Source organism: Sinocyclocheilus rhinocerous, unplaced genomic scaffold (assembly GCF_001515625.1).
Source record: "Sinocyclocheilus rhinocerous isolate Xijiao unplaced genomic scaffold, SAMN03320098_v1.1 scaffold12640, whole genome shotgun sequence".
NCBI lineage: Eukaryota > Metazoa > Chordata > Actinopteri > Cypriniformes > Cyprinidae > Sinocyclocheilus > Sinocyclocheilus rhinocerous.
Genome location: NW_015649350.1, coordinates 6701 through 19313, shown reverse-complemented (window position 1 = coordinate 19313; position 12613 = coordinate 6701). Strand labels below are relative to the sequence as shown.

At 37.3% G+C, this 12613-nt stretch overlaps 2 protein-coding genes and 2 non-coding genes across 4 annotated transcripts in view; 3 read left to right on the top strand and 1 right to left on the bottom strand.

The window, feature by feature from the left end:
* Positions 1-482: 482 nt before the first annotated feature.
* On the top strand, positions 483-4743 carry LOC107710537 (protein-tyrosine sulfotransferase 1-like). The gene is made up of 2 exons (XM_016515323.1): positions 483-1690; positions 3739-4743. Exons 1-2 carry the CDS (start codon positions 855-857, stop codon positions 3956-3958), a joined length of 1056 nt encoding a protein of 351 aa, XP_016370809.1. The 5' UTR covers positions 483-854; the 3' UTR covers positions 3959-4743.
* An 82-nt stretch (positions 4744-4825) lies between these two features.
* On the bottom strand, positions 4826-4897 carry trnaw-cca (transfer RNA tryptophan (anticodon CCA)). The gene has a single exon. It is a non-coding gene; the product is annotated as a tRNA-Trp (tRNA).
* A 540-nt stretch (positions 4898-5437) lies between these two features.
* On the top strand, positions 5438-5509 carry trnae-cuc (transfer RNA glutamic acid (anticodon CUC)). Its single transcript has one exon. It is a non-coding gene; the product is annotated as a tRNA-Glu (tRNA).
* Positions 5510-6875: 1366 nt separating this feature from the next.
* Positions 6876-12613, top strand: part of LOC107710536 (hydroperoxide isomerase ALOXE3) — a 10931-nt gene continuing 5193 nt past the window's right edge. Inside the window, exons 1-8 of the mRNA XM_016515322.1 lie at positions 6876-7016; positions 9583-9796; positions 9906-9987; positions 11015-11104; positions 11217-11332; positions 11492-11664; positions 11759-11902; positions 12055-12258. Of these exons, the coding sequence (XP_016370808.1) occupies positions 6876-7016; positions 9583-9796; positions 9906-9987; positions 11015-11104; positions 11217-11332; positions 11492-11664; positions 11759-11902; positions 12055-12258 (1164 nt within the window). The remainder of the gene's footprint in view (positions 7017-9582; positions 9797-9905; positions 9988-11014; positions 11105-11216; positions 11333-11491; positions 11665-11758; positions 11903-12054; positions 12259-12613) is intronic.

Here is a 12613-nt window from a genome sequence, read left to right as displayed (position 1 = left end):
TTGCCACCATTGATGGACAAAATTTTTTAATACTATTAAAAATATCTGTATGACATTATATTCTGCAGTTCTTCCCTGTTGTACCGAATATCTATACTTTTCAAATTATCATATCGAAGTTAGAAATTCAAATATTGTGACAGAATTAATGTTGTTGGGTGCCACAAGTTTGTTAAAATTTCCAAAGGGTGCCGCAACTAAAAAAAGGTTGGGAAACACTGATCTACACAACCCTAAACTAGATATGACACCTACAAGATACACACAACATAATTTCCACAGCATTACATTGTTTGTCTAATAAAATTTTACAGAACATTTTCCTTTGGTGTGTTTTGGCTTGCAATTCAAGCGTAGTTCTTGAGTTACAGCACTCAAATTGGCAAACTCTAATTGTCTAATACCATTACAGTAATGTTGTACTGAATGGTATTAGATGTGACATTTAATGTAACATGAGATGCACCCTAGTAGCCAATACTGAAACAAACCTGACAAAATCTGTTTTTGAAAGTGTTTTTCCTTCCCCTTTTTACAGGCACAATGGTGCTGACAGAGAACATAAGGCTTGACTTACCAAGTCGGATTTTATTGAAGCTCCAAGCAAAGGCCTGAAGGGCTGCTGGCTGGAAAACATTTGCCCATCCCTTCCCTCCCCCAAAAAACCTTTACCTAAGCTGCCTTTCAAAATTCTTTCACCCTGAACCTTTCTGGAAAGCATTCGCTCTGTCTTTTTTCCAAAATCCCTCTTGATTTTCCCTCCCCCTTTTTTCTGCTAAGTCTGTTTTACCAATTTTGTGGCCTCATTCTGCTTTTTTATAACCACAAACCGCATACTCCCCTAACTGTAAGTCATGAGAAAACAAACGTGCAACGTTCTTCTGGTCTGTGGGGTCATCAGCTCCATCACGGTATTTTATCTTGGCCTCAGCACGATAGAATGTCCAACTGCTCGTTCTCACGCGGCACAGCACGGATGGGCGGTTAATCTACATGCTGGCCGAAACCTAAGCGACCCGTTACAAATCCCTGAGGAATACAATGAGGAAACCCCTCTCATTTTCGTTGGCGGAGTCCCTCGTAGTGGCACCACACTGATTCGGGCTATGTTGGACGCTCACCCTCTCGTTCGGTGTGGAGAAGAGACCCGCGTCATCCCCCGCCTGTTAGCCATGCAGGCCACGTGGAGTCACTCCACACGTGAACGGATCCGTCTGGACGAGGCTGGCGTCACCGATGAGGTCCTGGATGCAGCTGTACGTGCCTTCCTGTTGGAGATCATAGTGGGGCACGGCGAGCCCGCTCCGAGGCTCTGCAATAAGGACCCTTTCGCTCTGAAGTCCCTTTCCTACCTCTCCAAGCTCTTCCCAAAAGCGAAGTTTGTTCTTATGCTCCGCGATGGCAGGGCCACCGTACACTCTATGATTTCCCGCAAGGTGACTATCACCGGGTTTGACTTGACGAGTTACCGGGACTGTTTGGTGAAGTGGAACCGAGCGGTGGAGGTGATGTATGGCCAGTGCCTGGCTGCAGCGGATGGCAACTGTCTGCCTGTGCATTACGAGCAGCTGGTCCTGTACCCTGAGTGGGTGATGCGCAAGCTCCTTCGGTTCCTGGATCTGCCGTGGGACACCGCCGTGCTGCACCACGAACAGCTTATTGGGAAAGCTGGTGGAGTTTCACTGTCAAAGTGAGTTTGATGCTTTCAGCTATTTGTTTTATTTGTCACACTTTTTGTCATATTCACATCCTTGATGATATCGGATAAAGCCAATATTAAAGTTCTTTAATTTTTGTCTAAATAAATGGAAAATTAAACACTAAAATAAGTTTTGAATGCAACCTTCTAAGCACACCTTGGCCATAGAATTGCCATTGGCTAGTAAATTTTTTAGTTTACCCACCAAACTAATACTATTTTATATATTATGTAATAATTAGACTACTTTTGGATTACTTTCAGATTAGATGGATTAGAATCAATAAATTGTGAATAAAATATTGCAAGTGTGTGTTATCATGTAATCAATAAAAAAAGTAACTGTAGTCTGATTACGTGTATATTAAAAGGTAATTTAATCTAATTACAAGTACTTAATTTTTGTAATCTGATTACGTAATTCAGATTACATGTAATCAGTTACTACACAGCTCTCTCTCTCTCTCTCTCTCTCTCTCTATATATATATATATATATATAAATTAATATATAATTCTTTTTTTTTTTTTTATATCTGAAAGTACACTATTAACATCAGTCAGTCAAGCAATATAATATATGATATTATGATAACCAAGCATTATTTAATAATGAAACTTTTAATGATAGAACAGTAATTAACCATATAGGAATGCATATTTGTCATTTTAACTGAACTTAGGACTGGTAGTGGTGCTTAAGATATTTTTGGTCATTCAGTGTTTATGTAAAAAAAGGGGGGGGGGAACCTAACAATAATACTGATAAGATAATAATTCTATAAAAATTCTACTACTAATAACAATATAAAACCCACTAAGGATTAATTATCTGCTGGGTTCATGAATATTAATCACATCTGCCTTCGCTCTAACTGATTTGGTGAAATCAAAAAAGGGACGATAATTGCTGTTTGCAATCTCATAATCTTTGTAAGTAATAATGTTTTTGTAATTTATTTTTTTTATTTTTTTTTATTAATATAGTCTTCAATTATGGATCCCTGCACATGACACAGAAAAAAAAAATAGATATCGTAACCACAAATTAAGAATTAATTCCCACAACTTGTTAATTTGTGTCCACGTTTTATTAATTTTTTCCCTCACTTTTCAAGAAAACACTACACAACTTCTAAAATCTGAACAGATTTGCTCCAAACACAGCAAACTGATGCAGAAATGTGCACTTCGTTGCTAGGAGATGCATGACAAATGAAAACAATATGTGTTCTAAAATTGGCACAAAATACCATACATATTTGGTACTCTCTGACTGGATGCAATCATAGTCTGAGGCTAGAAAATCAAAGTATGAGATACGCAAAATCAGTCAAAATCTGCACACTGGCTCTGACTTTTGGCAACTAGCATTGACTCTTCCAGACTGTAAATAGAAACAAAATTCTAGGCAAAATGTGTTATATTCCAGGCTTAAAACAAATTAGAACCATGTAGTCACAATTTACCTAAAACAAGGAAACTAATTCTTAAGTTATGACCATGATATCTTGCTACACCCAGCATGTCATGTGTGTAAATCCATACATTTTTAATCCGATATTGATATAGCATTAAAAAATATAAAAGAAAAACAGCTTTGTTCCCATCAAGTCCGGCCCTGTTAATAATATTAATTCACCATTTCCTTTTACACCTACAGCTTTTCCAGATAATGGATTGTACATGCATTTCCTTGTCAAGAGTTGGCTTAGTGCTCTCTATGTAAATACTTCACTACTCTGTAATATGGGCGTTACAACAAATAAATTAGAAGTAAACAGGGTGTTTGTTTGATCAGCAAGCATTTTCAAAGTCCTGTAATAATGGAACCAGTGTTAGACATCAAAACGTCTCCTGCTGGAATAAGTAGATTTTAATTGTCAGATCTTACTGCAATTTGTGATGTGGTCACTTTACAGACTTAATCTCTAGAAGGCAGATTAATTTAATTTTGTGATATATTAGACAAGCACTCAGGCCTTGTCTGCCATATTCCTAACTAGTGTTTTGTCTCTATTATCTCTGTCTCTCCTGCAGGGTGGAACTGTCAACGGATCAAGTAGTCAAGCCAGTGAATACAGAGGCTCTGTCTAAGTGGGTGGGCAAGATCCCTGCTGATGTGGTGAATGATATGGCCAGCCTTGCTCCGATGTTAAGTCGCTTAGGTTATGACCCTCTTGCCAACCCACCAAACTACAGCAAGCCTGATCTCTTATTTCTGAACAACACAAAAATAGTGAGGTCAATCCAAAACTGAAAGATCCTCTCAACCTGTGAAAACTTTGAAGCAATAAACAATGTGCATTTTTGAGCACGTAAAGCCTTTACTTGAATTAACAACTTCAACAGTTTTGTTGGAAAAGAAATTCAGCTTATATAGGACCATTGTTGCTTGTGGCAACAGTTTCATACAGTGATAGTTTTATTGTTGTATTGTAAAGTCATTTTTCAATTAAATTTGATTTAGATGTTTTGTTACTTGTATGCTTTGGTGTTGCTAATAATGTCAGTCTACTGACTGTACTTTATTGTCTTTTGATTACTTTTATATGTGTAAATGCATGCGTGTTGTGGTAGATGTGTCATAATGAGTGACTATTACACAGGAAACTGTTTGTTGAAAGAGGAAGTCAACAGTTGCACAAAATGACCACTTTTTGCTTTGTTCTCCTTGACTACAAGAGTATAAAGGAAGTTTAGACATGTTTTTTTAAAAGTTTAGCTTTCAAAGACAATCTCATTTCATTGTAGACCTTTTATTGTGAATTTATGAATTGCATACTTCACAAATGTAGTCCAAATATGAAGGACTTCGGACATGGTCACTGCTGTGGATGAACTCTCAGTCCTCAACATTCCTTCACATACCTTCACGTTCAGTAACATTAGACCAGTCTGTCTCATTGCATGAGATTACATATACGTTTTGTTACAGAAAAAAACATATATTTATTAAATGTTAGTTATTTCTAAAGAAACCCTGTGTGTGAATATATGTGTGAGATACTCAGATTATTATGTGGTGTAATCAAAACAAATTTAGAGGACATTAAAAAAATTATTTTCGATTGCCTTTTGAATTGAGTTGAATTGTCATTGCATGACAAGTGAAAAAAAAAATTATTGACCCCGACGTGATTTGAACACGCAACCTTCTGATCTGGAGTCAGACGCGCTACCGTTGCGCCACGAGGTCTTGTATTATCAATGCTAGAATGATTTATTTAATTTATATGGCTTGTCTTGGTTTAGTTTAGTTTTGGGTTACATGCTGGTACTAAAACATTTATCTAGCGTCACCACTCAAAAATAATAAGCTCGCCAGTGGCATTTCTCTTATAGTTTAACATAACAGGGTTACGTGGACAAAACGTGCAAAACTTCGCGCCACGTAAATTAGTCCATGCGTTTGGATGTTATTGAAATGTATCTTGGAATCGCAAAACATTTTTTTCTTAATCTCGAAAAAAAAAACATATTTAACGGTAACGTTAATTAACGTTAGGCTTCCGTGTACACTAATGCTGTTTCCTGAAAATGTACATTAAAGTGCATATCATTTAAAGGGGTAACATCTATATGATTTTAGTTGGTAAAACCTGCTTCTTTATAAGTAAAAAAAAAAATAGCAATGATAAATAAACGCGTCTTTTTCTTAAATCCTACTAAATCAGAGAATAAAATACTATTTGTATCTAAACTTACATTACTCTTACTGTTCCCACGGGTACGTATGTTCCTGGTGGTCTAGTGGTTAGGATTCGGCGCTCTCAACGCCGTGGCCCGGGTTCGATTCCAGGTTAGGGAACAGTGTGTTTTTGCGATCTGCACATCATGCTATTACATAATATATTTATATTATGTATTAATTATTAATAATATAAATAGTATATATATATTCACTGATTTCTGTAATTAAAAAATATATATATCCTTTATATTTAGACCACATTTGTCAAAAATAAGTATGCACGTACATAATTATTTGGTGATCCACTGTACACTTTAAAATAAATTTAAATGAAATGCCATAGATAATATGTTACTACAGCACATACGTCGCCACTTCAGAATAGGCCTACACCAAAAATACCAATAACCATAAGCACCAAATACACCCGGAAGACAGCGCGACTAGCCCACTCACACACGCGATTGGCTGAGGTGAGATAAAGTGATAAACTGCGTGCCATGAGTACGCTCGACTCACATCTTCAGTGAAAATACTGGGAAGGTAAGTTAATGCACTTGCATTAGCACTAGCACTTTCATTGTCTTTCGTGTTGTTTTTTTGACCGAACGTATCATGTTACCGCTACCAGATATAGTTTGAAAAATAATGCACCGATGAGAAGAAAAGCACTAAAATTTGTAGTAATCCAATGAGATCTTGTTTTCTGTGTACGTGTAGCTATTAAGTGCATTAAGTCGGTGGTTTCAAATAACGTTTAAACATTTAAACACAGAAAATATGTGAATTATTTCGTTGTAATGTTGCTTTAGCTTTCAGATGTAAAGTAGTTGTGTATCTTGTCAAATGATAGGCTATAGCATTTACAATTCAAATATGGAATGTCGTTTTTGTCACTTCTATATGCAAACATTTGCAAATAACGTCCATAAGAGTGTTAACATTTTCTAAAGGTCACAATGAGGGATTAAAAAGAAAGGAGAAAATACCAAAACATATAGCATAAGGAGAAACGAGAAAATGTAGATTTATTAATGTAATGTAGGATATATACAAGTAAATAGTAAATATATGCTACACTCTGGGGTTTTGATTCATGCACTTGCATGAACGATTATGGAACAAATACCTGCTGTTTTGGAAAATTCAGTGAAGTATATCTTTATTTTCTAGTTGGCAATGGATTTAACATGCTATCAGTTGATAACATTTGAATATTCCTTGTACCTCCACAAAAATAATTTTACTATTGTTTTATATTCACGCCTCTGCCTTTGCTTTCCAATTTGTTTGTGTTTGCTTCTTCATTTGCACGTTGTTTTGCCATGTCCCTTTCCAGTTTTTAGCTAAAATGGGCTGCCATGCATTCTTTTCAGTGGTCTTGTGAGTGTGTATATTGTAAAGGTCTGGCTGTTTCCAGTTCACAATATGATTTTCATTTATAGGCCACTCCTATTAATGCTTGGGAACTCTAGGTTGAGAAATGGACGGCTTTCATGTGACCATTCGAACCTCAGCATCTCCTCCGCTGTCAGGAACATATGGCAGGGTTTGGATCTCTTTGATTGGTACTCTGTGTGAGAGTCCTCCAGTCAGAGTGGAGCACTTTCTCTTGCCAGGCTCAGTAAGACAATCACCTATTTTGAAAAGACATCAAAAACTCTGAACACAGATGAAATTAAGTCATTTAACAGTTTTTACAGGTTTAATAGTTTCTAAATAAAAATGCAATCGTAAGAACAGAAGCCCATACAGTTTTAAAAATTAACTTTTTATTAAGGCACAATATTTGTCTTTTAAAGGGGTCATCGCATATGATGCGATTTCAATTATTCCTTTCTCTTTGGAGTGTTACAAGCTCTTGGTGCATAAATAAGATCTGTAAAGTTGCAAAGACTAAAGTCTCAAATCCAAAGAGATATTCTTTATAAAAGTTAAGAGTCAACCACTCCTACCTAAAACGGCTCGTTCTAACACGCCCCCACATGTCTACGTCATGATGTGGGAAGATTTGCATAACGCCGCCCAAATGTTCACGCAAAGAAAGAAGGCGTAACTTTTATTCTTGCTGTAGTATTGTTGCCGCCGCCGCCATGTCGTGAAGGCGCTGTGTTTCATTGTGATAGCGAAACTACTTCGTTTGGCCTTCCAAAAGAGGATGATATCTGCTTCGTCATGCCTGGAGGTCGCTGAGGAAATACATCAACTTAGTGATGTGGATCACCGGATCGGCTTTCACCGTGGACGAAGCGGAGTCCAGACCGGGGTCGTCACATGTGGTTGCCGCAAGACCCTGGTCGCTGAGGAAATATATCAACTTCGCGCTGTGGATCGCCAGATCGACTTTCACCGTGGATGAAGCGGAGTCCAGCCCGGGGTCGTCACATGTGGTTGCCGCAAGCCCGCCGGATGCGCCGTTCTCAAGCCCGCCTCCGCTCACTCTAGCCCGCCGTGTGTGATACTGTGTGTTTCGTTGTGAAAGCGAAACTACTTTGTTTGTTCCAAAAATGGACACGACTAGAAATCAGTGGTTAAGTTGTATTTACAACACTGTTCCAGAACACTTCAACCCAAATAATCAGATGTGTGCAGCACATTTTATGGAGGACTGTTTCCTGATCCTGGAAAAGTAGACTACAATGCCGGCTGTTCTGACTCACAGACTGTAAGTACGTTTTCATATTTAAAGAATTTGCCACTGATGATTCAAACGCGAGTTTTGAGCAGTGTAGAGTAGCGCTTGTTGTTTGTCATTTCTCCGATCACAAATGCAGACATGGTTTTATGTTTACGCGGCGCGATGCAATGCAACGTGTAAAAAGACAGTATAAGTCATTATAATCCGTAATTATATCCCCGCTGGATGCAACAAATGACTCGTTTTAATGTTTTTGTCTCATCGCTTCGGCCGGGACACGGCATCACAATATGGTAAGGGGCGTAACATTTCCGTCACACGCTTGATGTATTCGGCCAATCACAATGCACTGGATAGCTGGCCAATCAGAGCACACCTCGCTTTTCAGACTGATGAGCTTTGTAAAAATCGATGCGTTTCAGAAAGGCGAGGCATAGAGGAGAAACAATAATGTACATTATGTGGAAAATAATGTGTTTTTTTAACCTTAAACCGCATAAACACATTGCATTACACCAAATACACAAAAGAATGTTCTTTTTAGCAATGTCATATGACCCCTTTAATTTATAAAGGTATATTTTTTGAACCACATTAAAAAGCAGTGTTGTGCCTATTTGTGTCAAAAACGAATTAATCATAAATAATAAATACAAAAGCAGTTGTAAATAACGCACAAGATATCATAACACAATATACATGAAATCAATTTGACTATGTTAGATTATGTAAACCACTGTTCAATAGTTTTATAAGAAACTAAGATTTTTTTCTTTATTTTTAAAATAAAAACAGTAACAATGTAAAATACTATTTAACATACAACTTAAATTAAAACATTTATTTTATGTTTATTTTAAAATATAATTTATTCCTGTGATGGCAAAGCTACATTTTCAGCATCATTACTCCAGGCTTCAGTGTCACATGATCCTTCAGAAATCATTTTAATATGCTGATCTGCTGCTCAAGAAACATTTTTTATTATCATCAATATTCAAAACAGTTGTGCTGCTTAATATTTTTGTGGAAACCATGATACATTATTTTTTTATAATATTTTTGTTGAAAATAAAGTTCAAAAGGACAGCATTTATTTGTAACATCATAAATGTCACTGTCACTTTTGACCAATTTAACGCATCCTTAAAAAAGTGTTTTGTCAAAACATATTACCCTTGAACAGTAGCGTACTTTACATTGACAATGTGTCACAATGTTCAGCAAGCTCTTAACAACATTACACTCTTTAACCAATGCACTTATACGCACACACAGAGAGAGAGAGAGGAGAAAACAACTTCATTTTATTCACTGCATTTCTCTTCCTCTCTATCTTGCTTTCTATAATCGGAACAGTATACAGCCTGTAACATCTAAAGGACACTATAGTGTCTGCTGAGGCACTTTAACCTATTCTAAACCTGCCTAGGATATAATATATCAAATCACTGTTAGATAACAGAGAAACAGTCATTCACTATGTCAGCATTGACCATGACCCCATCACGCAGGTACACATGCAAATGTGGTGTTTTTCTTTTTGGGACAGGCCTATACAGTTGTCATCAAGCCTAAAGAGGAAGTTGGCATAGTGGTTCTGTTAAGACTCCGTCTTGAGGCTCAGCCTGGCTTTCCGGACCTGGATTGGCACTGTCATGATGTGCAGGTGAGACGGAGTTCTGAGGATCTCGAGGTGGAGGTTTTTCCTTGTCATAAATGGATCCGGACAGCAGATGGTTACATCGAGCTTCGGAATGAGAAAGGTGAGCTGTTTCTGTTTTCACCATTCTTTCACACTTGTTAATTAGGTAATAATATCCTTTTTATTTCCTGGACTTCATATCAAAATTTTGTGATGTTTCCCTTCTCTAGCATGTCTGAAAAAGAAGGAAACATTCGATATCCTAATCAATCACAGAGAGAGGGATCTCCAACATAAACAACAGTTTATGAGGTAAAACCTGACTTTTTACTCATTAAAATTTTTTTTTACTCATTTTTACTCCTATTGAATTCATTAGTTTGATTATTTTTCTTCTTCTTTTACTCTGAAAGTCTATGGCAGCCCATAGAACCGCTTGCGGGAAAGTAATGAAATAAAAAAAATAAAAAAAGTAAAATCTACTTATTCAAACTTGTCCTAGACGGTTTGTCCAATTTTCACCAAAATTGGGTCAGATCATCTTCAGAGCATTCTGGCAAAAAATAATGAAAATATTTTGATATGCCTGTTTTCGTAAAGCATGTTAACGAATTTGAAGTTTGTGCAATAATGGATATGAGGCTGTATCTCCGCAAAGACTTAGTGGATTCTGACCAAACTTGGTATGTGTTGCGATGCATCGGCGGTTCTCTCAGATCGCGTCTTTGATCATTCACACTGCGTGACTGTCACTTGTGTGAATGAGCACCGATTCGGGCATTTGTCAGCGATTTCGCAAAACCTGTCGGCGAGTGAATATCAGTGCTAAAATCGTGCAGTGTGAACTCGCCATAAGTTTATGCAACTGGCCCCCGAGCAAAAATTATAAAATGATTATATTTGGTTTGGCATACTGAATCGAATGCTACTTAATTTTGGGGTGTTGGCCATTTTAAGTTGGTAGTAAAATGCTGTGTGAACAAATGTCTTTAACAGGTGTCTCCACCCCTGCTCCTGGAGATCTACCATACTGCAGAGTTCAGCTTCAGCCCTAATCACATAAACCTGAACCAGATAATCAAGGTGTTCAGTGCTACTTAATTACAGACAGGTGTGTTGAAGCAGGGTTGAAACTTAAGTCTGCAGGAAGGTATAGCTCTCCAGGAGCAGGGTTGGAGAACCCTGGTCTTTACCAAGTAATTAAAGACAGCTCCTTAGCTCTTCATTTTACCTCTGTTGTGCTTGACCCCTTAATTGCTGCTTGCAGCTATATTTAGTTTATTGTTTTTGCCCTCCCATTTTTTTCACAGTTAATAACGATGTTATTTTTTGTCTGTAGGTGGGGCACATTTGTTGAAGGTGGTCCTCACTGTGTAGATATGACCAGTGTTACAGCTCTAGGACCAAACTTGAGTTACATCCGTCAACGGTAGGGATTTAGCTTTCTAAGATTCATTAAAAACTAGATTGATATTAATTTATTCTTATGCCATATGAACTGAATTTGACAATGAAATGTTGTCACTCTGCTTGTCTTTTAGCCCAGTTAACAATGTGCACTACATAAAGAGTTTAATTGAAAGAAGAACATCTTGGAGCAGCCTACAGGAACTTGAGACATTCTTCCTTTTCAATGGAAGGGAGAACACAATTGCCAGTATGCTAAACAAATAGAATTTAATTTACAATAAATTAAAAGAAATAAATGATAATGATGATGATTATTATTATTAGTAGTAGTAGTAGTAGTAATATTTTATTATTATTATTATTATTTGTAATATTTTAATAGAGAATTATTTTTTTTCTCCCATAGAATATGTTCAGGCTCATTGGCAAGAGGATGCATTCTTCGGATATCAGTGCCTCAATGGTTGCAATCCTCTGTGTATCAGACAGATCCATAACCTGCCACCTAACCTGTCTGTCACTTCAGAGATGGTCAGACCTTTTTTACCAGAGGACTCATCACTGGGACAGGAGATGGAGGTGCGAACAAGTGTGCAAGTGTGAGATTACAGAGCATTTTGACATTTTTAATAGAACATAATAGTTATGTAACTACATAATGCATATTACACAGAGAGGACATGTGTATCTTTTGGATTATGAAGTACTGGATCAGCTGCCTGCTAATACTGTCAATGACAAACAGACCTACTTGGCTGCTCCTTTATGCCTGCTGCATTACAGCCGACAAGGAGAACTAAAGCCCATTGCCATACAAGTAAACATTTTAACCCCTTTATAATTGTAATAGTCACCAATCTCTGAGTAGTTATCTGAGTAGTTATGTGATGTCTTCTCAAAAATCTCTTTTGTCTGAATTTTATTGACCAACTGAATGCTGAAATCAAGACCCAAATCTTAATATTTTAGCTTCAACAGGCTCCTGGTCCACAGAATCCTGTTTTCTTGCCCTCTGATGCTGCACCGGATTGGTTGTTAGCGAAGATGTGGGTCCGTAATTCAGATTTCCAGGTTCATCAGCTACTTACCCATTTCTTGCGCACTCATCTTTTAGGTGAGGTGTGCTGTACCGCCACGCTCAGACAGCTTCCCGAGATTCATCCTCTTCACCAGGTACAAACAAAGTTCAGCTCAGATGCAGAACCATGCAGTGGTGACTTTGACCATTAGGGGGCACCATTTACTTGTTGTTGTTTTTCTTGTGGCGTAAGTGGTCCTGTATGGAGCCAGATCGGCCTCAAAAATAATACATTTATAAAACAAAATTCATAAATGCACAGCACAATTTACATTTACAAAATCCGATTTGTAAATTCAAAACACAATTCATAAATACCAAATGCTCACACAAAAGCATCTTACCTAAATAAATTTAAAATCTTTAAGAAAATGCCATCAGATAAAAAAATTACTTTACTCACTCGTTGAGTCTGGTTTTCATCCTCCATGCTGAAATCTCTCCGCTGTG